Here is a 27,864-nt window from a genome sequence, read left to right as displayed (position 1 = left end):
AGTACTAACATTATTAGCCAAATGAATATTAAAGTAACAAGAGGAGTTAACGTTACAGCTAAATTATTGTACTGTTTTAATAAACAAAAATATAATATATGTTTTCATAGTACAAACAACAGGCCGATAATGTGCCCTGAGGGGGGCCAAAGGCCAGTCATTGGGAATTGCAAAACAGAACCGTTGTAGTCTTCAAAAGTGTCAGGCTAAAACGACCAATTGAGAAAGGCTATGTTACAATTTAAAATTTAGTTAAATTAATTGCTTTTTGAAGAAAGGCCCGTAGCGTAAGTCCCTCGTTTCTGTTCTTATCATTTTGTATGGTTTTATTTTTAGTTTTAATGAATAATTCATTGCAAGATAAATTTTAATTTTCATATTGTAAGACAGAATATTATTTTATTTTATTGTTTAATTACTAAATTTATGGAAGATCAATAAATTATTTTGAATTGTTTTATACATATAGAGAAAATAATTGTAATTTAATTGTTATTTTCTTTCTTTTTCACGGATGTGACAAATGTATAAAAGCTTCAGTTAATCATTATTAATAAAAATAATTTCACTTGATCTCAGTATGTATTATAGATACATAGAATTAAGGACAAAAAAAGGACATTTGTGTTTATTGCCTATTTTCCATAATAACTAGGGATAAATAATAATAGTCATTTTAATAACTTGTTGTTTAACTTTAAAGAATATTATAAATAATTGTACACTAATAAGGTTTTCAAAAAAATCAGTTCAATATTATCTTTCCGGAGCCAATTGGTCCAGTGAGTTAATTTTTAAATGGTTTTCTTTGATGAAACAATAAATTTGTGTAAAAAAGTAAATAATATTTCTTTCTTAAAAGGATATTTTTAAGTCGAGGAAAGCTCGGGCAGAATGGTCAACGATAGTCGTAAAATCCGTTCCATAGCTCAAATCATGGGTGTGCAGTATGCAGCGGTCTAGCATCTACGAGGGTCCACAAAGGTTTAGAGCCACTGGAAGTCTCCATCGAAAAAAAGGAGGTGGTCGACAGCGATGTACGACGACCAAAGATGATCGTTTTATTGCTGTTACCGCAGTACGAAACTGTCATTTAACTTATTTAACTTTAAAAGAAATTGGGAAGTTTAGTGAGAATAGCCTAGTCTCTTGACATACCGCATCAGGTTCTTTATTATTGGAGATGCATCGCTTAGACACGAGGCAATTCGCAAATCAGAATCTCGATGGGAAAATTAAAAAATGGGAGCTGTTCTCTTCACAGATGAGTACCGTTTTGGTTTGTGGCGATCAGATGACCGGGACCGTCTATGGGGAAGAAGTGGAGGACGCTTTGCTTCATAGCCATTTGTGAGTCACAGCCTATTCAAAGACAACCAGTTACGGTATTGGATGGAATCAACGTCCACACCCTTACCGAACTGATGCCCGTAGAGAATGGATCTTTATCTGCGCTAAGGTAGATGGAGGACCAAGCGTTGATAAACTCCAAACCCCTTGGTTGAAGAATGGGATTCGTTTTCAGAAGTCGAAGACCGTCGCTTATTTATTCGATGCCTAGGAGACTTAAGGACCTCCGGAGGTAACAGGCTTTATTAAGAGCAAAACTGAGTAATACATTTTTAATTAAATTTTAATCTGTCACTAAATGATTCACCAGGGTTTTGGTGAATTACCTTTCAAACCGTCATAATTAAATAATTTTTATAAATTATTCATCTCGTTTAATTTGGTTTCCATTAAAATATATTGTAATTAAAAAAAGGATTAATATCACATAGTTTGAACTAAACAACAAATGAGTGTCCGGGTTTTCATCACTGAGTATATTATTTGCGATATCCTTCTGCATCTTTTCTACCAATTTTTCTCTATATGTAAATAAGTAACTCTATTCCAAAAGATATTTAATCCTCTTTTTTATCTTTCTTTTCACTTTATATCTATTAGTATATATCTATATTTTTCTCCAGTATGCGTATTCTCATGAAAACCAACCCTTCTTCATGCTTGGTACTGAAATACGCGATACTGGCCAGGTGAAAAATTTGCATCTAGGAATCGGGAGACGTTTACGATTTAACAAATAAAAGAAATTTATGATCTTTGTTTGTCGTCACAAAGTCTGGAAGGCCATTTTCATTATTTAATTACATAACTTGTATATAAGTGGCCCCTGAGACATCCCTGGTTCATTTGTCGACTTGTGCAGTGATGGGGCGGCAGGTTCGTCAGTGGCTGGCATGTCTGACATGTAAGTAGACTATCAAGACAATTTGACTATTTGTATTATGACGAAACCGAATCAACCGGAGAAGTAAACAAGAAATATTTTAACTATATGAAAATTTTGAAGAAAACGTAAAACGATTTCTATGGCTATTATTCCTGAATTGGTGGTAGTGGTTAAACATGATGCAAACTCCAGGCTGCAATCTTTGTTTACGTTTCGGTTTCAATTTTTGTCCATAAATGTAAACTTGCGTGTATTTAAGGCCATCGTTGATGCTGTCGCTGTTGAAGTAAGTGTCAGTCTGTAAATCTATGAGCGTTGTAACAAATGTTGTAATGGAAGGATGTGAATTTGTAATTGTTGAAAATTAAGCGTACACTAACACGCTGACTTGTGGTCTCAGATAGTTGATAGCAGGACATAGAATTTAGCATTCGAACTAAAATGACTCGATGAAAGGAAAACCAGATAATATGAAAAACAAAATTCTATTATCATAAGTGGTTTTACCTCCTTTGTTTGTTCAGTGTGTGCGGAGACACTTCATGCGTTAAACAGGTAGGCGTAGGTTGAGGCCGAGTTGCGAATTTAATTCCAGCGGGACTTATCGAGAATTTTCCCTGATACATCCCTGGTTCATTTGTCAACTGTGCGGTGATGGTGAGGAAAATTCGTCAGTGGATGGCATGTCTGACATGTAAGTAGACGATCAAGACAATTAACCTATATGTATTAGGCGGAAATCGAGTCTACGGAGAAAAGCAAACCGCAAAAAATTTAATTAAATGACAATTTTGAAGAAAAAACAATAAAACGATTGCAATGGCTATTATTTTTGAATATTGATGTTTACCTATTTTTATTTGCGCGCGATTTCCTTTTTTTTAATTTTATATTTGTATCCAGCCAAAACATTCTTAGTCACTCCGGGCCACGATAATCTTGTTCAAAATCCTAATTTTCATTTCCATTTTCTAATTCCTCAACTCTAAATACTTTTTTCAATTAATTAATCTTTTATGTAAGGTATTGGTTGAAATAAAAACGCCAGCGCCACGAGCGGGATTTGAACGGCTAAATACGCCGCTGCTCTACCAGTTGACCTATCGTGACTTCGATCCACTCGGACACCAACTTCCCACCTCAACTCCACCTTTCGATCTAAATCACCTTTGGATCAAAATACTTTGTTCCGTTTCCCATTGGTTTTCCTTTTCCAACTGCACCCTTGCACATGCATGTTGCCACGGTCCAGCGTATTCCATTCCAGTATTCTCTTACACTCGCTCGTTGCCCATCCATAACACTTTTTATCTCGATCCGCTTCCCATCATTATAGTCGCCTCCCGCTGACCACATCGATCCTCCATTCGAAGGAAACCTCAAGTGAACTTCTTTGCCTTCAATTGTTGTTTACATTTACGTTCCAGGCCAATTCATTCAATACCTTAATTCACCACTCCTCCTAATCATTATACCTGATGAGAAAATAATTACAACATTGGATTACTAAAAACGTAAAAAGGGAACACCTCTACGCCACATTCCAGGAAATTTTCGATAATTCTACTTAACTATTGAAAAATTATCCTCTTTCCCATCCCATCATGATCGTTTGGACAATATTGCTGAGAAATTCGAACTTTGTCAAGACGAAGTGATGAAATTCAACTCACAACTCCCTGTGATACCTATTCAGCAAGCCTTTGATGAATTGTTTTTGGAAGTTAAAGAAAAGTACCACTCTCTTATGAAATGACTTTCCAATACTGTTACTCAAGACGAAAAACCCTCGAGATCAGATGAATTAAACATAACGTGTCAGCCCCGGTTGACCATGCTGATTTTTAATGGCAATATTGAAAAGTGGGATAATTTTTTCTCGCGTTTCATTGTGAGTATACACAAAAACAGCTCGTTATCCGATGCCGAAAAATTCGTCCAACTTGGTGCACACTTAAAGGGATACGCTCTGTCCGTAATTTCCAATTTTCACGTTTCTCCTGATAATTATAAATTAGCGTATGATGTGCTTCGCGAAAGGTACCTACACAAAAATCATCTGGGCACCTGTATGTAAGCCATTTGTAAGAAACTTTCCTGTTTTAAAGGACAATTTTTACGACAGTTATCAAAGATTTCTGAAGGTTCATTATAACATTGTTATCGCACCCAAAGCTTTAAAAATACTTGATCTTGCCGATTATATTTTATTTAACTTAAGTTATCACAACCTGGACCCTGTATCCCAGAGGGATCTTCAAAAAATTCTTACCAACCACTCCACTCCCTCTCATAAAATGCTGGTCGACTTTATTACTGACCGTTGTCGCAATTTCGAAGCGTCTCTACAAGGCGTTAGTTTGAAACCAAAACGGTCGTACATTCTGATGACGTTTAAAAAAGCGAACGCCAGCTGTTTACCCTCTTTGTAAAGCCCCTCATTCTTTCCAGAAATGCACGAATTTTCATCAGATCTCCATCAATGATAGGTATGATGTTGTTACAAATTTGAAAAGATGTTTTTATTGTCTATGGAAACACCATCTCGACAGATGTACTTTCCCCGGCACTTGTGCCTCCTGTCAAACATCACACCCTCCTTCATAGAACTTCTCCTCAGCCCCTCGGTTCTCTTTCCGCTCAGGATTCTCAAAAGCAGTCTCCACTAGAAAATATACCATTCGCGTTACACCAGCCGATGATATCAATGGCATATAGCATATGATGCTTGTAATATCGCACATTCAAGCGGAGCGCTCGTTGTTCTGCTCGGCACTGGTCAGGCCCACATAAAAGATGTCCCTGGAAATGTTCATGCTGTCAGAGCTGTCCTTGATTCTAGATCACAGGTTTTGGTCATTTCCAAATCCATGGTGGATAATTATTAGGTGTGTAGAGATTGGTGACTGTTAATCGATATCTGTTGAAGTTCGAATCTGTTGTTGAGGGTTGAAAATTACAAAACCCCTAGCGAATTTGTTAGGCATGTCAGATATCGTAACGAAACCTATTGGAACGACTTCGTGTATTTTGGCACCTTCACAACTGCACCATATTTCATTGTGCACCAATGCAGACATTCAGACAGGGGGATTTTTATTGAGAAAGTTGATGAGCAACAAAAATAAGGTCTTATCTGATATCCTGGTCGAGCAAATAGAACCAATGCCTTTTTCTGACACCGATGGCCATCCAAAAATCTTATCTGGTGCATCCATTTGAAGAGTTAATTAGTAAAAGAAATGTGTTGTCCATTGTAGCCCAACTCTTTGATCCTCTTGGATGGTTATCTCCGATCGTATTCCAGGCCAAGTATTTCATCCAGCTTTTGTGGATCGGGATGATGTCCCCGCATGTCCATTGTGTAAATTTTGGGAACGATTCACATCTGTGTACAGCACCTTCAAATTCCAGGTCACTCTTCTTATAATGAGAGTGCTATACTTGCTGGCTTTTTTGACGCCTCTTTAAAAGGCTATGCCGCCGTCGTTTCTTTATATACCCCACTTGCCCCTGGCGAATCCACTTGTAATCTTGTTACAGCTAAAAGCCGAATCCCCTCTCAAGGTATTAACGATCCTCAGGCTTGTGTTTCCTGCTTCCTTATTGTCGTCCCGCCTTCTTAAACAGTTTTTCCTCTTTCCCGTTCACTGGGGTCACAAAAGTCATCCTCTACAGCGCCTCCAAGGTTGTATTTCCCTGGACGGCCACACCTCCTCATATCCTCAAAAAGTTTGTGGCCAATCGGGTTGATTAAATCATGTCCAACACGTCGTTAAGTAATTGGAATCATATCCCTTCGGAACTGAAGCTACCAAAGTTTGTTTGTTAACTCTGGCATATCTAATCTTGCTATTTGGACTGTTGGAACTTCAGTAGATCATCTATTCGTGATTTTTTCAACCGTGAGGTTATTTTGTAAAATTCTAACACCATCACAATAAAATCAAAGATATAATTTTTTAATCAAAATTTTCCCCTTTTATATTTAGCCTTAGGATTTTTTTAAATCATAAAAATCGTGATTTGTAAAAATCTTTATAAAGAATCCACCTATCTTTATGAACGTTCATGAACCTGAAAACGATTCATAGCGCTCGTCCTTGTGATTTTGCAAATTTTTCAACAAAGAAGACGAGTGATATGAAATTAATGTAGTCCATAACCTAGTTTGGTATGAAATAAGACGATAAAGAAAAAAAAAGAAGCTCACACAGTGTGAACATTTAAAACAAATTTTATAATTATTTTTCGTTACTTGTAATTCATATTTTCTTTGTTTCTATTTTTTATAACAATAATGTGGAAAGTTTAGGAAAGGACTGTACTTCAGTATCATCTATTCGTGATTATTTTCAATTTTGTAAAATTCTAACATCATCACAATAAAATCAAAAATATAATTTTTTAATCAAAATGTTCCCCTTTTATATTTTGCCTTAAGATTTTTTTGAATCATAAAAATTGTGATTTGTAAAAAACTTTGTAAAGAATCCACCAATCTTTATGAACGTTTTCGGGGTTTCGAACCATATAAACTACACGTAAGGGCCTAAACTCGGATTCAATGATTAAATTTGAACCGAAGATAAAAAAGAAAACGTGGGAAATTCAACCTATTTAGCCTGCTTAAAATGGTGTAAAATGTATTCCTTTTTTACCCAGTCTAAAAAAAAGAAATCCCCCTTTCAAATGGTTGTAAACAAGTGGAATTTCGATTTAATACCGAGGAGTTATGAATTTTCAAAAGGACACGAAGCATCGGAGGAAAAAATGGCCCCCGGCTAAGTTATCTAAACTTCGCGTTTATTTTTTGAGTAGTGTAAAATGTATTTACTTCAGAATAATATGAATTTGACTTCCAAGTATATGACCATGTTTTATGTTTTCCATCCAGGTATGTCGCAGCAAGTACAACACGCGGCCTTGCCGAATGGCAGCCTTGATTTTAAACAGGTCAGACTATTCGTCTTGCAGTTTAACTTGGAACAACCTTTCTAAAGATTGGAGGTCAAAAATTCAGCAAATTGTTTTGACAATTCTTTTATTAATTTTTTTTTCTTTTTTTTTTAAGTTTATGTATTAAACGTTGGGGGGGGGGGTACGATGATATTTAGTTTAGTGGTTTACCTGGTTTTAGTAACATGGTGATCTCAGCAAGTTTCCAGACATTACGAACATGCAGTTAAGTCTGATAGCTTCGTTAAATGAATTCGTCAATTTTAAAATTCCGTTATTTGGAAACTTTTGAAAACTTTTCCTGTTCGAGGTCGAACCCTGAAGTTTTTCTAGCATTTAAATTGGTTTCTATTTATTTGGCTATTTCTAAGTGTTTGCTAGGATGAATGCGTAGCCCCTAATTTTTAGGCATGGCTGTTCCGTCACATGCGTTTCTGGGATCGGACCAACATCCATTAAAGGAAAATAAAAAACTTCCTGTCCTAAATACCTGTGTTCTGCTTAGGGCCGTATGTGCGTTATTGCGACAGCCAATGTAACGGTAAATTTAGTGATTGTAGAATCATGAACTCGCTTCAATCTTCAAACAACATCTGTGAATACACTAGCCAAAACAGTCTATATATCAAAGAACAGTAAACTATGCTTAACGTTTGGACTTAACTTTTGGACGTCCGTGTGCAATTGATTTTCAGTTTGCTTTTACGATTACAAACAATGTCAATAATTTATTTTTTTGTGCTGTTTCCAGGCACACTATCAGTTGCCATGACAGGGACTTCTTACGTCTGGCCAGCGCCCCTCTTGGTGCGGCTGACTTCACCTGAGAGCCCTCTGCCGATGACCAGCACCGAAACATCTTGGATTTCATCGTTCATCGAGTTCAGCGGGGTGTTCACCACCATTCCAATCGGTCTGCTGGCAGATAGGTCTGGGAACGCTTTTCTTACTTACAAATTAATTTATTCTCTGGGTTGTATACGATCCATCAAAACATTCTGTCTAGCGACTTAGCTTGTCTTGCTGTCTTAACGTAAGTTAGGGAAGTTACACGCTTTTGATGATTTCGCTATTAGGGGAAAATATTAAGCAAAATTACGTCCTGGCTAAATTAAAGAAGGGTGTTCTTTACTCTTCTGTGCACGTATCTGTCCAAATTACAATTATCGGCAGATAGTGCTGGCAGATAATAACTATATGTTAAACGTTCAATTGGAATAGGTTGAAGTACATACCATGGAGTGGCGTTGCGCATGTTTCGGGTACTGCTGCCAACATTATTGACGATAAAAATCGTTAAAAAGGTGTACGTGTACAAAATGAATTTTTTAAAGTTTTATCTTTTAGATAATAAACACTTGTATTAAACTGTTTTATTTACACTTGTTGTTTTTATGTTTATATTTTTCAGATATGGAAGGAAAACAGTTATGCAAATTTCAGCCCCGCTCATCCTGATCGGTTGGATTCTGACAGCGACCACAAGATCCATTCCCATTATTTTCCTTGTTCGGATCATCCACGGGACAGCTGTTGCGATCTCGTTCACCGTGGTGCCGATGTACATCGCAGAAATGGCCGAACCTAAAATAAGAGGGGTGCTCGCAGGACAGTTTCAGTCTATGTGGTACCTCGGTTGTTTGTACGCGTACATCTCAGGTCCTTACCTCTCGTATAACAACTACGTTTACGTATGCTCGGTCGTGCCTGTGATATCCTCAATCCTCTTTTTATACATTCCCGAATCTCCTTATTATCTGTTAATGGCCAACGACGAGGAAAAAGCTAGTGAATCTCTCAGTTGGCTGAGAGGAGGCGGCGACATCAAAGTCGAGTTTCAAGGAATAAAGGAATCCGTGGAACAAGACATGAAATTGAAAGCAAGTTGGAGAGATTTGTTCGCTACTAAAAAAGACAGGAAATCGTTTCTTATCGTCCAGACGTGCTGTTTGATTAAATACCTCGGAGGTATGGCAGCTATAGTGATATACGCTTCGCAGACGTTCAAGGAAGAGTTGAGCGATTTTTTGGGAAGCGACGAGATGACGATCGTCTTCGGTGCTATTCTTTTCCTCACGACATTTTCCGCGGCGTTTCTGACAGACAAAGTCGGACGAAAACCTTTACTCATCTTTTCGTCTGTGGGTGCGGCCTTGTTCAGTTCATTTATCGCCGTGATCTACTACTTAGATAGCTCAACTGAACTGGACGTCTCGTCGTACAAGTGGATCAGTTACGTCTCGATGATCAGTTTCTCGGTCATAACGAATATCGGGCTTGGGCCGCTCATGCAGACCATCCAGGCCGAGTACTTCCCTTCTCACACGAGGGCCATCGCAGGCGGCATCACGGAGATGGTCGGCGCCATCGGAACTTTCGTCTCCATCATCCAATACCAGACGATCTGCGACTACTTCGGCACTTACATGAACTATGTCGTATACTGTGTCGTAAATATCATCGGTACGGTGACTTTCGCTATTGTCATCACGGAAACAGCGGGGAAAAGCCTTGGACAGATACAAGATACTTTCCAACATAAAACGAACGATAATAAAATCAGTGCGTAAAATTGTTTCATTGTATTTATTTAATGAATATAAAAATATTGACTGATTTATACATTGAACTATTACATGTAGTTTTTATTTTGTTCTAACGCATCATTTAAGTTATAATTTTAAAACGGATGATTTTTTTACGTAATGAAAATTTTAGTATAATTTTTTTTCAACATTTTTTTAACATAATAACAAAAAACTATATACCATGGTGGTAAAACAGTATGTTAAATTCATTAAATTCATTCAAAATTCAAGTTCATTAAGTACTACGAATTATATAACTTCCTTAAATAAGATAATCTATTAAGGTGTGGTGATTAGTGATCGTTAATCGATAATTATTCAGAAATCGTGAGATGCGATCTGGTGTGATGTAGGTTTTAGAAAAACATTTTCTTTATCGTGCCAAAAGTGAATTTATAATTTCATTTTCATTTTCTTTATTGTGGAAAAGTGAATTTATACAATGCAAAATATTTTTTTTTCCACATCCTAAAATATGTATTTGTTAAATGTAAACAATGTTTGTAAATCCCAGGCTCTGAAGATGATCTCAATAAAGATCGAAACGTTGGCACGATAAAGAAAATGTTTTTCTGAAACCTACATCACACCAGACCGCATCTCACGATTTCTGAATAATCTATTAGATGAAAAATGCCGATTTATTTTAGTTATGTAGTAATAATAATAATAAGTATTTTTGAAAAACAAAATATTACTTTCTTTTACATTATTTACATAATAATTCTTATAAAGGAAAGAACTAGTCTGGCAGTTGAATCTTGCATATTTTTGATATAAATATAATTATAAATTTAACTTAAAATTTTCTCTGTACTTTAGTGCATTTACAATATACTTATACAAATTAAGCCAACTTCCCCCGATTAACACCTTCCTGTCTTCAGGGAATCAAGTTACATTTATAAAACTAATCTAACGTTGTTTAAGGGTGGGCAAATTGCTCAAAAATGAAATTACGGAAGGGAAAGGTTTAGAATTTATATATATTATTTGACCTCAAGCAAGAAAGACCATTTTTATTAAATTCCAATTATGTTTTTACACAAGTAACAAGTACTTGTTGTCTCCAAGATTAAAACTTTGTACTTTATTTAAACTACCCTCTTTAACAAAAGTTTCTACTGTCTTAAATAATTCCATATATATNTAGAGAGAGAGAGAGGGAGAATAATTTTAATTAAATTTTTTAAAAAAATTTTCTTTTCCACGAATGTGACAAATGTATCAAAGCTTCAGTTAATCATTATTAATAAATTTCTTTTTTCATCTGATCTCAGTAAAAATTATAGATATACATACTCAAAGAAAAAAGACACTTGTATTTATTTTTTATTTTCCGTAATATCTATAGATAGGGATCAATATTAAATTTAATAACTTGTTGTTTACCTTTAAAGAATATTATAAATTGTGCACTCTTTGGTTTAAAAATAAAGAAAAACAGTTCAATATTATCCTTTCCGGAGCCGATTGGTCCAGTGAGTTAATTTTTAAATGGTTTTCTTTGATGAAACAATAAATTTGTGTAAAAAAGTAAATATTTCTTTCTTAAAAGGATATTTTTAAGTAGAGTAAACCCCGGGCAGACTGGTCAACGATAGTCGTAACATCCGTTGCATAGCACAAATCCTGGGTGTGCAGTGTGCAGCGCTCTACCATCCACGAGGGTCTACAATGGTGTAGAGACACTGTTTCCAACGAAAAGAAGGCGTAGTCGACAGTAATGCACGACGACCAGAGATGATCGTTTTATTGCTATTACCGCAATAGGAAACTTTCATGTATGAGTCACAGCCTTTTCAAATACACTCAGTTGTGATATTTGGTGGAATGAACATCCATGCTCTAAGCGAACTGATGACCTACGGAATAGATCTTTGTCTACTCTAATGTAGATTGAGGAGCATTGAACAACTTCAAACCCCTCTTGTTGAAATAAAAAAAAGAATAAAATATATTATAATTAATATAACGATTAACATTCACATAGTTTGAAATAAACAACAAATGACCGTCCGGGTTTTCATTTTTGGGTATAATATTTGCGATATCCTTCTGCATCTTTTTTACCCCTTTTTCTCTATATACAAATAAGTAACTCTATTTCAAAGATAATTATTTCTGTTTTTGAATCTTTCTTTTCACTGTACATCTTTTAGTCTATATCTATATTTTTCCCCAGTATGCGTATCCTTATGAAAACCAACCCTTTTTCATGATTAATACTGAATTATGCGATACTAGTCAGGTGAAAAATTTACGGGGGATACAACACACCATGGTAAACTTTTACGATTTAACAAATAAAAGAAATTTATGATCTCCTTTTTGATTGTCGTCAGAAAGTCTGGAAGTCCATTTTCATTATTTAATTACATAAATTGTAGATAAGTGGCCCCTGAGACAGCCCTAGTTCATTTGTCGACTGTGCAGTGATGGGTGGCAAATTCGTCAGTGGCTGGCATGTCTGACATGTAAGCAGACGATCAAGACAATTTGTACTAAGACGAAATCGGATCAACCGGAGAAGTAAACAAGAAATATTTTAACTATAGGAAAATTGTGAAGAAAATTTAAAATGATTTCAATGGCTATTATTGCTGTATCGTTCGTAGTAGTTAAACATGTTTTGTACAAACTCAAGGCGGCCGCATTCTTTGTTTACATAACGGTTTCATTTTTTGGCCACAAATATAAACTTGCGGGCATTTACGGCCATCGTTATGCTGTTTCTCTTGAAGTAAATGCTAGCCTGTAAATCTATGAACGTTGGAACAAATGTTGTAATGGAAGGATGTGAATTTGTAATTGTTCAAAACTAAGAGTACACTACCACGCTGACTTGTGGTCTCAGAAAATTGATAGCACGACGTAGAATTTGGCATTCGAACTAAACTGACTCGATGAAAGGAAAACTAGTTAATATGGAACGAATGTGAATAAACAAAACTTTGTTATCATAAGTAGTTTTCCTCCTTTGTTATTTCATTGTGTGCCGAGACGCGTCATACGGTAAAGAGGTAGACGTAGGTTGGGGCCGAATTGCGAATTTAATCCCAGCGGGACCTATCGAGAATTTTCCCTGATACATCCCTGATTCATTTGTCAACTGTGCGGTGATGGGGAGGAAAATTCGTCAGTGGATGGCATGTCTGACATGTAAGTAGACGATCAAAAACAAACTATATGTATTAGTTGGAAATCGGGTCAACCGAGAAAAGTATACCGTAAAGAATTTAATTAAATGACAATTTTAAAGAAAAAACAATAAAATGAATTCAATGGCTATAATTTTTGAGTATTGATGTTTACCTATTATTATTTGCGAGCGATTTCCCATTAAGCAAACAACTCGATATTTATCATTTGTAAAAAGGACTCGGGATGAAAAAAAAAAACATTCATAAACCAAAAAACTTTACGAAGAAAGTAAGCCCATAAAATTTGCTTTTGAAAAACCCAATGCGGACTCGTTTTATGTACCCTGTAAAATCATTGAATACTCATTTTTATCTCAAATGAAAAAATATAAATTTTTACTGTTCTTACTAGGGAACATTTCTTTTCTCTAAGATGTTCAGAATTTCATTTTAAAATTCATAACTCATAAACTATAGACAATCATACTCACTTATGAAAATAATTTTCTGATAAATATAAACAGATGCGCTTAAAACATTGTCCGTAAAAAGGAATTTTTATTTGGATGCATATTTCCATCAGCAGCCACAATCGTGGCTCCGGCGGCCCCAAGAAGTATGAGTATGACGAGATTGTTCGTGGCACGTTCTATTTATTTCTCTAAGATGTCCAGCATTTCATTTTAACATTAATAACATATACAATTATGCAAACTCGTACTAGCTTATCAAAACATTTTTCTGATAAATATAAACAGATGCGCTTAATATATTTGCCTATGTCTTTAAAAACGAATTTTTAAGGGAATCAAAAATCGGTTATTTTTAGCCTGGATCCACCTGGGTAGATTTTTCTTTTTCCCTTAAAAATTCATACATTCTTTGGAATTTATCCAATTTCAACAATATTGCAACTGTAAGAAAGTTTACTTTCTTTTCTTTAGCGTCAGAAATAATGTACTTCAACTTCTACGATCCTCATTTTGCTGCTTGCTGACAAAAACGGAAAACACTTCCAGTGATGGTCAATATATATATATTTTTTTTAATAAAATCAGATGCGGTTAAACCTGAATATAAAAACATAATTGAAACATAATTGACATAATTTGTGATTACTTTTTACTAATTTCATTTTAAAATGAAATGAAAATCAAATCAGCACACACAATTCTAGTTTTTATAATTAATTAAAATAAATGACCGGTTTGCATGGAGAATCAGCACCTTGGGTGTTAGTAATTGGGGTTAGACCTCGGCCTTATCCTTCATGTCATGGAGGTCATGCTGGGGGGGGGGGGCAACCAAGGTCATTTCTGCCTCAAACGCAATCAGTTCAACATGTATACATGTGATATATGAGAGCTCCTATGCCGATCCTAACCATCGACACTGCCAATTTTTTAAGCATGTCTTTTCATGCATTTTTAAGTATTGGGAGAAAATATTTTTTACTCCTTTTCAATGATTTTCACATAAAACCTTAAACCGACGATCTCGTAGTCGTTGGTGCGTCCGATTCAATAAAAAAACTACACTCGTAATCAAAATGTGTTTAAACATAGTGCAATAAATTACCTCAGCTTGTCCATCAATCCCGCTTCCTTTACAATTGATCATTGATTCATACCGATTGGCAACAACCTTGTTTAAATGCATAGTTCATGGGCCTGAAAACGATTCATAGCGCTCGTCCTTATGATTTTGCAAATTTTTCAACAAAGAAGAAGAGTGATATGAAATTAATATAGTCCATATCCTAGTTTGGTATGAAATAAGAGATAAATGAAAAAAAGAAAGAAGCTCACTCGGTGTGAATATTTAAAACAGAGTGATAATTATTTTTCGATACTTGTTTTTGTTGTTGTTTTTTTTAAAGATGTTTACTTTTTATTGATTGATATCTGTACATAATATACATTGAGCAAATAGTTAGTTATAAACAAATCTGACAGACCTGTCAGACCAGGAGGACTTATTTAGCATTAAGATTTTTTTGAATCTTAAAAATTGTGATTCGTAAAAAACTTTGTAAAGAATCCACCTATCTTTATGAACGTTTTCGGGTTTGTTAACCATATAATCTACACGTAAGGGCCTAAACTCGGATTCAATGATTGAATTAGAACCTAAGATGAAAAAAGAAAACGTGTGGGAAATTTAACCTATTTAGCCAGCTCAAAATGGTATAAAATTTATACCTTTATTATCCAGTCCAAAAAAACAAGAAATCCAGCTTTCAAATGGTTGTAAACAAGTGGAATTTTGATGTAATGCCGAGGAGTTACGAATTTTTAAAAGGACACGAAGCACCATAGGATTTTTTAATCATAAAAATTGTGATTTATAAAAAATTTTGTGTTTTTTGTTTTAGGAACGTTTTCGGGTTTTCGAACCGTATAAACTAAACGTAATGGCATAAACTCGGATTCAATGAATAAATTAGAACCAAAGGTAAAAATAAAACATAAAAGGATATTGTAGGAATTTCAATCTTTTTTAGCCCATTTAAATTGGTATAAAAATATACCTAATTTATCAAAACTAAAAAAAGGGAAATCCAACTTTCAAATGGTTGTAAACAAGTTGAATTTGGATTTAATGTCGAGTAGTTATGTATTTTTATAATGAACACGAAGCATCGGAGAAAAAAACTGCCCCCGCTAATTAAATTTCGTTTAATTTTGGATTGGTGTAAAAAAATTATTTAATGGGTTCAAAATGTCCTTAAAAAGAATCTTATTTTATTCAACGTTTTTTTTATTTGCCTACTTTAGTAGAAGTGTCTTTTGATTTTTGTAAATGTTAATATACCTGGTCTAAATAAAATCCTGCATATCATTTTCATATCCTAGTAAATAAAACTAATCGACTGATACATCACAATGTAAAATGTAAAACTTTCAATATATTTTGCTCGGTTCCAAGAACCATTAGCAAAAACACTGGTCAAAATTTACGCAGTGTAAAATTTTAAAAAACAAAACAAAGGGGAAACATTAAAAAAATGTAATTAAAAAATAGATATACTTACCACATGGCTGAACCATTACCAAAATATTTTTTCCCTTCGTCGGCTCTTTGCACCTCAAAGAAGCCGACGCCTTATACAAAAATGTCTTTTCTATACCGACATCCTTCCCCACCCCTTCAAAATCCAATGTATATAAACGCAAAATCTCACTGGCACTCTCGACACGACACGCAAGAATGGCACAATTACACAGAAGACAAACACTTTGAGTGAGCAGAAATACTTTGATTGAATACATAAAAATACATTTTGCATAGTATACATTCACTTTTCCACATCCAAAATGTAATTGTTATATGTAAACAATGTTTGTAAATCACAGGCCCTGAAGATGATCTCAATGAAGATCGAAACGTTGGCACGATAAATAAAATGTTTTTCTGAAACCTACATCACACCAGACCGCATCTCACGATTTCTAAATAAATATATACTTACAGTTTATAAACGTATATTGTTTCATTAAAACTCCCTTTAATTTCACCCCGTTTTCAAATCCCCCAATAGAAAATTGTTCAATTTATCTCTCATTAATTTAAACAAATATTTATTAATTTAAATAATTATAAATTAATTTGTCGGCAGACTTGAAAGAAATGTCCTAGGCCCTTTTAAATTAGTTTTAATACAAGTCCTCGGTAGTATAGTGGTCAGTATCCCCGCCTGTCACGCGGGAGACCGGGGTTCGATTCCCCGCCGGGGAGGATTTATTTTTAAATTTTCAAGATTTTTTAAAATAAAATATCCTTGTTTACTCTGAAGAGTTTTTAGATATAATTTTGTCTATATTGTAAAATTGCTAGATTTATATTCTTTCCAATTGTAATTATATACATATTGTAAATATTCAGTCGAAGCGACAGATTTTATTCTGTATTCTTGCTCATTTTTTAATATTCTTCATTAGTTATTGTATTTTTTCTATTCGAAATTTTTATTCAAGGAATTTTTTTAGTTAAAAAAAAATTGAAATTAGTTTTTTGCTTTATTAGGACCTCAAAATCACATAACAACTATTTTCTGTACTTGGTCGTCATGATTGACTAATTGTTTCTGTATTCAGCTGAAGCGAATAATTTAAAATAAAAATACGACAAATAGAATCTAGTTTAATCAAACCAAGGAAAGAAAAAGATTATTAATTATTTTAAAAAATACAACTGCTTGTTAATGCTATTTAAAAACTCGTGAATATCAAATATATCTCGTTTTTTTTTTTTTTTTTTTTTTTTTTTTTTTCTTTTCATCTTAGAGTACTAAACCAAACATGCCCAAAATACACATTGAGCACAAGAAAATATGTTTTTCCGTTTTAGGGCAAAATACGAGAATGTTTACGGAGATAATAAGCCCACCATTTGATAAATAAAACGAATTCGATAAAAACTGTCATAATTGTTCAACAACAATATCTCAGTTTGCGCGAGTAAATTTTAGGTTACTGGTATTTCTTTCTTATTAACAATTTTTATATAAACAAATCAACCAAAGCTTGCGATGCGTCTAGTCTTGGCTCCGGATCCAAGCTGGTGGCTTGGTATAACGTTTGTTTTTTCAATAATGGGTTTCAATATTTTTGACAAAACGTTTTTCAATAATTTTGAGAAAACTGGAAGGAATGAGATGGGGCGGTACGATGATGAGTAACAGGGTGATCTTAGCAACTTTCCAGACATTTCGGAAATGCCTAAATTTGATTGCTTTATTAAATGAATTCGTCAATTTTAAAATTCAATTTTTAGAAAGCTTTTCAAAATTATTCCTGTTATCATATCGAATTGTGGAGCTATCCTAGAATTTAAAATGATTTTTATTTATTTAGCTATTTCTGTGGGTGTCAAATATTTAATAACATATTCTGTTGTTATTTTTTCGCCTTGGATTATCTAAGAGTTGATTTTAGCAATGTCATTTTGTTCAAACATATCTACCAAATGAATTGCAAATGTTTTAGCATTGTCTTTATTATCTCCTGTCCATGAGCCGTCTTTTTTTTTCTAAGACGTGGAATTGGGATGATAGGTTCTTTAATTTTCGTGTAGGGTTTCATAACGAATAGTAGGGTTTAGCGTGTCCTGTTAACTTTTCCATATAATAGGAGTATTCACGATCATTGTGTTAAATATGTTAACTTTGTCAGGTCCTGTTAATTGAGAAAAACCATGATCTAGACTTGTAAGAATCGGCTAGTAAACATTGCTCGATCTAACAGGCCAAGGCCAATGTTTGGTGTTAGGTCGAAAATGTAGTCACATTGCTATCCGTTAGGGTGTAGGTAACCAACATGTCACCCATGAATTTAACAACTGTTTTTTATTTACACGTATTTTTATTCTAAAATTAGACCGTTAATTAAATCAGACCTATACATTTCTTTTGTTAATTTCTGACCTGTCCTTATATTCTCATTCATAACAGATACAACCCCTATTCTATAAAGTAGTAGGATGTTAGATACAAGTTAGGTATGTCGACATGTCATTTGTTAGTACTTTTCGAGTGCACAGATAGCATTTTGAATGAAAGAGTTAATTAATTTTCATTTTTATTAACTTCTGGCATCTTACGATTTAACACAAAAGAAAACCAAAATAAACAACAACAAGCCTTCAAGGATAGCAAGGATTATAGCTTTATTTTTGGTTCTACCAATCGCCACGCGCAGTATTGTCGAAAAATTAATGTTTAACATGGTAACAAAACAATATTACTATTCACGATATTACTAGACATTTCTCTATTACAGTTAACACGAGTTAACATCTTTCAAACATCGTGAATACCCTTAATTTCTAAGCGTTTCTCCTTTTTTTCACCTCTATTTTTAGAGTTTGTATTTTTATTTATTGTTTGTATTTTTTTAATTAAAAACTGACTTATCAACAGGGTTTCTTGGTTGTTGCCTTTAGTATTTCATGATTCAAGTATATAATCTTTTTTGGATGTTTTATAAATATTCTTTTACTTCTCTAGTATTATTCCACGCTGCATATTCTACGATATTAAAATTTTTTTCTTCCCGATTAAGCTGATCCTTTGTTTTATATTAATGTTTAGCCTGATTTCAATATGAAATATAATACTATTACAGTCAGTAGTATGTTTTACGAACATCTTTTGTCCTTCATTTAGTTTTTGTATGATTCAAGAGTGGTCAGAACTTGGATCAAAACTTTTCTCAACATTAATGAAATTAGGTGAGACTTTTCCTGATACAAAAAATCTAGCTGATCAGGTATTTTTTTTTTATCTTTTGGCCAATAAGTTAGCTTACCTGTTGAATCTTGTCACTTTCTTAGTTATTTTTATTTTCTAGTTGTTTATCTGGACTCCCAGTCAACCTGGATATTGTTAAAGTCCCCTCCTACAATGTATCTCTCTCATGATTTTTCAGGAAGTTTCTATAATAGTCGATTGAACGTTTCGTTTAAGTGGACAATAAGTTGCGCCAATTTTTACGTTTTGCATGAATGATTTCATAGAAATCATGATTCGTCGTTTTGTACGTACTTCATACTGGTCGATGATATCTTTAATTATGACCACTGTCGCCTCTTCCTTTGTTGCTAGGATGAATGACATGTAGCCTCTAATTTTTAATTACTGTCCGAATTTTTCTAGCATTTAAATTGGTTTCTATTTCTTTGGCAATTTCTGGTTGTTGATAGAATGAATGCGTAGCCCCATTATAGGAAAATCAAAAACTTCCAATACGCGTGTTCTTCGTTTAACGTTAGGCCCATATTTGCGTTATTGCAACTGCCAATGTAATAGTAAATTTAGTGATTATAAAAGCATCAGCTCCCAATTCGGCCTCACTCCTCAAACAACATCTGCGAACGCATTGAAGTCAATAGCCAAAACAATCTAAATATCAAAGAACAGTAAAATATCCTTAACGTGCTTGTTTCTTTGGACATCGAAAGGCAATTGATTTTCATTTTATTACAATTAAAAAAATTGGCAATAATCTTATTTTTTTGTACTGTAATTTTTCCAGGTACAATATCAGTTGCCATGACAGGGACTTCTTACGTCTGGCCAGCGCCTCTCCTGGTGCGTCTGACTTCACCTGAGAGCCCCCTGCCGATGACCAGCACCGAAACCTCTTGGATTTCATCGTTCATCGAGTTCGGCGAGCTGTTCACCACCATTCCAGTCGGTCTGCTGGCAGATAGGTCTGGAAACTCTTCTCTCCATAAAGAAATAATCTGGGTTATTTACGATCTAACAGAACAGCACATCATATAATATTTGGAAAGCCGTTTACTTCCAGCGACTCCTTAAGTTTATGAAGTTACATGCTTTTCTATCGTACACATGCTTGTATGCATCACATTATTTACTATTAAGGGAGAAGATTGATCAAAATCCTGAGGTCTAGTGGTTAAATTACAGGAGAGTGAAGACTGCTTTGCACGTATCCATCAAACTTATAATTTCCTAGTTAACAGATTGTGCTGGTAGATAATAACTAAATTTAACTAAACGTTTAATTGGAATCAGTACGTCCTATGAAGGACAATGTGCAATGTCTCAGACACAGCTTCCGACCTTTTTCACAAAATATCCTTTGTAATACTAATGAAATGAATTTTGAAAGGTTTGCCCCTTTGGACAATCAAAAACATTGGTTAAGTTGCTTTATGTAAACATCTTGTTTTGATGTGTTTTTTCAGATATGGAAGGAAAACCGTGATGCAAATTTCAGCCCCGCTCATTCTGATCGGTTGGATTCTGACAGCGACCACAAGATCTATTCCCATAATTTTCCTTGTTCGGATCATCCACGGGATAGCTGTTGCCATCTCGTTCACCGTAGTGCCGATGTATATCGCAGAAGTGGCCGAACCTAAAATAAGAGGGGTGCTCGCAGGACAGTTCCAGTCTATGTGGTACCTCGGTTGTTTGTACGCGTACATCTCAGGTCCTTATCTGTCGTACAACAACTATGTTTACGTATGTGCTGTCGTGCCTGTGATATCCTCAATTCTCTTTTTATACATTCCCGAATCGCCTTATTATCTTTTAATGGCCAACAACGAAGAAAAAGCTATTGAATCGCTCAGCTGGCTCAGAGGAGGCTGCGATATCAAAGTCGAGTTTCAAGGGATCAAAGAATCCGTGGAACAAGACATGAAATTGAAAGGGAGTTGGAGAGATTTGTTCGCGACGAAAAAAGACAGAAAATCGTTTTTAATCGTGCAGTTCTGCTGCTTGATTAAATACCTCGGAGGTATGGCAGCTATAGTTATATACGCTTCGCAGACTTTCCAAGAAGAGTTGAGCGATTTATTGGGAAGCGACGAGATGACGATCGTCTTCGGTGTTATTCTTTTCCTCACGACATTTTCCGCGGCGTTTCTGACAGACAAAGTCGGACGAAAACCTTTGCTCATCTTTTCGTCTGCGGGTGCGGCCTTGTTCAGCGCAGTTATCGCTTTGATCTACTACTTAGATAGCCACACTGAATTAGATGTCTCGTCGTATAAATGGACCAGTTACGTCTCGATGATCACGTTCTCGGTCATAACGAATATCGGGCTTGGGCCGATTATGCAGACCATTCAGGCCGAGTACTTCCCTTCTCACACGAGGGCCATCGCAGGCGGCATCACGGAGATGGTCGGCGCCATCGGAACTTTTGTCTGCATCATCCAATACCAGACGATCTGCGACTACTTCGGCACTTACATGAACTATGTCGTATACTGTGTCGTAAATATCATCGGTACGGTGACTTTCGCTATTGTCATCACGGAAACAGCGGGGAAAAGCCTTGGACAGATACAAGATACTTTCCAACAAAAAGCGAACGATAATAAAATCAGTGCGTAAAATTATTTCTTTGTATTTATTCAATATATACAAAAACACTGACTGATATATACATTGAAGAATTAAATGCAGTTTTTATTTTATTCTAACGAACCATTTAAGTTGTTATTTTAAAATGGATTTTTTTTTACTTAATGAAAATTTTAGTAGCATTTTTTGTTTGCTTTTCAACATTTCCCTCACATATATTTTCGTAATAAAAAAATATATATACCATTGTTGTAAAAGGTGACATAAAGGACGGTCCACTAAATAGTAACAATTATATAATTGCCTCTTTCACAATCCCATTTTATTATAATATTTTCCCATTAGATTATATATATACATATATATACTAACTAGAATCCAACCCGATTACACGACATTTGAAAAATGGCAAAAAGGAGGGAAAATTCAAAAGGTGTGGTTGAGATGGAAGTTGGTGTCCGAGTGGATCGAGGTCACGATAGCTCAAGTGGTAGAGCAGCGGCGTATCAAGCCGAAGATCGTGGGTTCGAATCCCACTCGTGCCATTGACTTTTTTATCTCAACTAAAACCTTTCCAGGACAAACAACTTGTCCAATTCCATGTTGAACACCGGGTAACTGGCCGGAAGAATCCAGTTTTCAAGTTGCAAGTCTGCTGCTCTTTGCACCGGCGGTGAGAGAGAGAGAGAGAGAGAGAGAGAGAGAGAGAGTGTGTGTGTGTGTCTGTGTGTGTGTGACTAATTGCAAACAACCACTTTATAAATATTTATTTTTAAGTGGCTCTAAACCAGTCAGATCTGAAAATTTTTGAATTGAATTGCTAAAGGATTGTAAGAGTATTGAAGCCCCTGTACCTTTTCAATAGGTGATGGAAAATTGATAAGATACCTTAAACATGGAAGATAGAGGTAATTTCCTTATTTTTGACAGTTGCAAATTATAAGTAAGAATTTATCACCGTATAAGTCCCAAGAACATATAAAAGGGCCGATCTTCCAGTGGTAATGTTACAATTATGAGATAGCCGATCGAAGAAACCGTAACCTGCAATCGCACATGTTGTTGAATATGAAAACTAAAGAGGCTGACTAATTAGTGAAAAATAGGCCCTCTCACTCATGGTACAAGAACCACAAGGCACACAGAAAAATCTCATAAAGTTACAGCTGGAAAAATAGCTTGTATGACAGCCGTGCTGAATTCTTTCGACTCCTCCACCTTCCTCTCTCGGTCTGGGACTGCTTACGATATCTGAACTCGTGAGACAAACGAAATCAGGCTAGGACATGGGAGTATAGAAGGTATGGTACACTGGATCAATGTATGGTCTTGAAGAGGAAAGTAAATTCAGTTGTTACGCCGAGCTTTCGATCTATTTTAAGGTCACACATCACGGCGAAACTATCTTAAATTTTTGAACACATTGACATATTTAAGTTTTCTTCAGGCCATTGCCAAGGACTGTAACCTCCTCTTTGTACTGATTATGAACTGACAAAGAAACTGACAACAAACTAGTATAATATGACTTGTCATGGTTTTTGTTTCCATATGAAGTTTCTGTTTTCTGCATTAGAAGTATCTACAACGTCATGAGACATCGAAATCGTCTAGGACATGAGAGTGTAGAAGGTCACGAACACTATAGATCATAGTACAGAAGTTATCAGGTCATAGTATAGGATTGTATAGACGGTAGCAGGTGGACAAACAACAAATAGAAGGCCAAAATTCAGACCTTTTGCTTTCGAAATACAACTAGATATAGAACAAATGCACCAAGTATGAGGTAACCTGAGTGATTATAAATCGCAGGAACTCCGCTCCAATGAAGAATTGAATAGGGGGAGAAGTTAATGTCGTAAAGTTTAACCTTACGATACCTCTGTCCGATATCATCAAGGTTCCAAGCTTCTATGCAATAGAACCCCATGTATACGAGATACTTATAAAAGAACTAAAAGATGTACGTAATGTCAGACAGTCAAGCAGCACCGAAGGCTTTAGACTCCTCCACCTTCAACTCAAATTCTAGGAATGATTAAAATATCCCTTACATAAACGAAATAAGGCTTACAGTGGAGTGTAGGGTAAGAGGGTACTGAAGGCAACAGAGTGATGAACTAGCAAACCTCAACCTTTTGGACAGGAACAGGAGTATGTAGGAATTCCTAAATGAGAACATATATATATTTTTTACGCATTGTTTTAGAGGATTTTTTATACTAAAACGATGGCCTAATCAGATTTAAATGGATCAAGGAATAACAAAATTTTGTCACAGAATGAGAAAAAATATCTTAATTTCATTTTTATTTTTACGTTTTTTCGTTTTCTGTTTTGATGCTAGTCGGTTGGTTCAACAAAAATTTAAGAACCACATTATGGAAAAATCTTATGAATTGAGATGTTGTGGATGGGTTTGCAAGTAGTGGTACGCACGTTTTTAATTAATAAAAGATTGTATTTTTAAATAAGATACTTTACATGTTTTGAAAATTTCGTATTGTTTGTCTTGTTTACGACGAATTAACAACGTCGTAACAAACTTAATTTTCCAAACATGTAGAGTATTTTTTTTCTACTATTTTTTAAGTAACGATTTATTAACAAAAACAGTGCGTACTCTCTGCTAGCAGACGCATAATATGGTTCTTACTTTTTTGTTTGTTTTGTCATTGATTGTTTAGATATTGTTTACACAACTGGCCTCATTGTATTTAGGCAACATGAAAAACATTAAAGTAAATTTCCAAAATTTCATTATTGTTAATTGTTGTGTTGTTTCCTTAAAAAGATGGAAAGGGTTTTGGGTTTTTCAAAAAAGAGAGATATCCTCAAAATATACAGTTTTAAATCATATCGTTCTCATCTAGTCCAGGGGCTGTCGGGACACTGACTTTATAATAGAAGGTTAATGTTTCTCTCAGAGATGTTGGGTCAGTACAGTTTGTACACAGAAGAAAATATTCTCTCATAGATCCTGTGAACTTATGAATTCAAGTTGCATGTTCAAGTTGAATTCACTTACACAAATGTTATTTTCAATTGGTGGAATTTTCGAAACTGGGCGCAGGAAAACACTGGAATCAATCGTATTTCCATAATATGTATTTCTTGATTTTTCGATAATGTTCAAGAAAAAATTCTGCCTGGCCATCTAAAAAGGACACCCTGTGTATTTTATTTGTGAGAATGAATGAATGTTTATTTATGATTTCAGTACACTAGAGCGTAGGAAAAGTACACTTAATATACAGAGATATACAGAAAATAATTTTCATATTGTAAGAAAGAATATTATTTTATTTTATTGTTTAATTAGCAAATTAGCAAATTTTTGGAAAATTAATAATTTATTTTGAATTGTTGTATATATATATATACATATAGAGAGAGAGAGAGAGAGAGAGAGTGAGAGAGAGAAAGTAATTGCAATATTTTTTTTCCTTTTCTTTTGCACGGACGTGACATATCTATGAAAGCTTCAGGTAAACATTATTAATAAATAATTTTTTTCATCTAATCTCAGTATGAATTATAAATAAACACTCAAAGACCAAAATGGCCTTTTGTATTTATTGTTTATTTTCCATAGTAACTAGGGATAAAGATTAATAAATTTAATAACTTGTTGACACGGGCCAAAGCCCGCGCAGATGCCTCTTGTGAAGAGAAAGGTTGCTCGATGTGTCCCACATAATAGAAGCGTGTCATACCTTGGCACCATACAGAGAGCGTGAAGGCATGCCGCCGGATTTAAGAAGAGTTCTCGAACACGGTAGCGAGTTTCAGGGTCCCCTGTTGCGCTTTTTAGGGGAATTGGACATTTTTTATTGTATATAGCAGTTAAATTATGTGTTTTCTGTTTGTGAGCCTTGCATGAGAGAATGTATTTATTGGTGTGGATAGGGAGGGGCTGATAGCGAAGTAGCTTCTCCATCGACTCTCAGGTTGTGTGTAAGACTTGGACCGATGGCGCAAATTTTATAAAATACCCCATCGACCCCAATTTAGATTAGTTTATTATAGGGGACAGGTAGATGGAGGAATATCGAGTACTCCATCCAGCAAACAGAATGAGTGGAATCAATGTATGTTGGCGTGGATGGGGACGGGCTGATGGTGACGTAGCACCTCCATCGCCCTTCATGTTGCATGTGTGAGTTGGGTCTACATAGTAAACGGTTAACTATAAGTATGTGTAAGCTTATAAGCGTTCCGGAGCCGATTAGTCCAGTGAGTTTATTTTTAAATAGTTTTCTTTAATGAAGCAATAAATTTGAGTAGAAAAGTAAATTCTTTCTTGAAAGTTACATAGTACTAACTTCCTACTACAATACGATTTAAATATACACAGAAAAGTTATTTAGCATACAAAATTTGCATCGTGGAAAAAATGTGTGCAAAAACCACAAAGCAGAAGTATTTAACCTAATATATAAATAAATATTAAAATGAAATAAATAGGTATTTACAGTTATGAAATAAATAAATAAACAAATATGTTGTTATGACTAGATTAAAGTTCAGTTATATAATGCTTAATTCGCCTGTGTTTCCATTTGGCTGACGAATGTCCCAATACGCCTAAAAAGTCCTTGATTTTCATGTTACTCAGTCAGCCTTAAATTTCTGGCAGAGGCAGTGGCCAGCCGTAAAAGTTTATTTTGAATTACTTGTATCTTCTAATTATTTGTGTGGCTAGTGAAATTCCATGCTGGGCAGGCATATAGCAACACCGGCTTAGCTACGTGAACAGAATGCAACTTGTTTTTACGTATTTATTTGTAGCTTCCATCTAGTGCAAAAATGCCTTAATCTTTCGAGCTCCGTATTAATATTTTGAAAATCGCACTTACCCTCCAGGAGGAATAGGAAAGCGTAATACATCTGAGTATAGAGCAGTTGGCAGCAGGTTTGGGAAGACGTTTAGAAAAATACGCAAAAAAATGTTGGGCCCAGAATTGATCCTTGAGGGACGCCGGCTTTAGTAGTGAAATGTGAAGACAGGGACGAAGGGTGTCACGAAACGACCTCAATTGCAAATAAAAATGCACAATCTTGATTAAATGAGAAAATTTTATTCTATCTTTCCGTAAATAACTATGCCATACGGTGTCGAGGACTTTCTCTATATCAAGGAGAACAAGTCCCGCGTATTTTTTTTATAATAAAACCTTCTGTAACGTGGTTTACTACCCTGGCAAGTTGACCTACTGGACGGAAGACGAATTGCTTTTCCTTTATAATATTTAGAGTGGCTAAATGAGTTTCAATCAGTCTTGATATTACTTTTTCAAAGATGTTGCTCAAAGACCTGAGTAGACTAATAGGTCTGAAACTCGAGAGATATTCATGTGGCTTGCCCGGTTTTTTTTTTTTTTTTTTTTTTTTGAAGAATATTAGTTTCGAGATTTTCCAGAAATTCGGAGAGTAGCCTAGGAAATGAGAAGCTGGGTTAATTGGACCATTGCTTTTTTGGAAGGTTCTTCAGCAGGAGGTCGGATATTTAGTCTAGTCCAGGTGACTTGTTATTTCTTCGTCAATGACTTCCCGGATTTCCTTTGGAGTGACTAAAGTACACTCAGGTGAAAAGAAAGGATTTACGCGATTTTTCTTAAATCTATTGATTTGTTTCGTAACAAGCTTTTGCAGATAACGTGGGCCTTGGTTAATTGTAAAAGGTTGGACCGAATCAAAATATTTTACCATTGCATTGACATTTTCATCATCTTCTCGTGTAGGAATGAGTGGTGATTAGTGACCGTTAGTCGATGATTATTCGGAGATCGTGAGATACGGTCTGGTGAGACGTAGATTTTAGAAATAACATTTTCTTTATCGTGCCAACGTTTCGATCTATATTCACATCATATTCAGGGTTCAAAGTGTTATTTTTCTGCCATTCTTGCATTCTTGTGTGTCGTGTTCAGAGGGCACAGTTAGAGCTCTGAAGATGATCTGAATACAGATCGAAACGTTGAACCGATAAAGAAAATGTTTTTCTAAAACCTACGTCACACCAGACCGCATCTCACGATCTCCGAATAATCATTTTCATCATCAGTGATGCACGATTTCTTTTTATGGGTA

At 35.0% G+C, this 27,864-nt stretch overlaps 3 protein-coding genes and 1 non-coding gene across 5 annotated transcripts in view; 3 read left to right on the top strand and 1 right to left on the bottom strand.

Annotated features, from left to right (window-relative positions):
* The window catches only part of LOC112127381, a 683,298-nt gene that overhangs the window by 347,666 nt on the left and 307,768 nt on the right, over nt 1-27,864 (bottom strand). The gene's annotated exons all lie outside the window — the stretch shown is intronic.
* Nucleotides 2,176-9,824, top strand: LOC106671669 (facilitated trehalose transporter Tret1-like). The gene is made up of 3 exons (XM_014402612.2): nt 2,176-2,254; nt 7,947-8,124; nt 8,607-9,824. The coding sequence occupies exons 1-3, from the start codon at nt 2,215-2,217 to the stop codon at nt 9,763-9,765; spliced, it is 1,377 nt and encodes a 458-aa protein (XP_014258098.1). The 5' UTR covers nt 2,176-2,214; the 3' UTR covers nt 9,766-9,824.
* On the top strand, nt 12,202-21,901 carry LOC106673696 (facilitated trehalose transporter Tret1-like). 2 transcript variants are annotated; one of them, XM_024228349.1, is made up of 3 exons: nt 12,202-12,260; nt 19,961-20,138; nt 20,640-21,901. In XM_024228349.1, exons 2-3 carry the CDS (start codon nt 19,978-19,980, stop codon nt 21,796-21,798), a joined length of 1,320 nt encoding a protein of 439 aa, XP_024084117.1. In that variant the 5' UTR covers nt 12,202-12,260; nt 19,961-19,977; the 3' UTR covers nt 21,799-21,901. The 2 variants fall into 2 exon arrangements, with proteins under 2 accessions (XP_024084117.1, XP_024084116.1); XM_024228348.1 differs by lacking the exon at nt 12,202-12,260 and adding an exon at nt 12,762-12,945 and having other exon boundaries at nt 20,640-21,900.
* On the top strand, nt 16,593-16,664 carry Trnad-guc. The gene has a single exon. It is a non-coding gene; the product is annotated as a tRNA-Asp (tRNA).

This window comes from Cimex lectularius, unplaced genomic scaffold (assembly GCF_000648675.2).
Source record: "Cimex lectularius strain Harlan isolate CLEC.00 unplaced genomic scaffold, Clec_2.1 scaffold1, whole genome shotgun sequence".
NCBI lineage: Eukaryota > Metazoa > Arthropoda > Insecta > Hemiptera > Cimicidae > Cimex > Cimex lectularius.
Note: the sequence above shows the minus strand (reverse complement) of the source record. Positions and strands in the feature narration are given on the sequence as shown.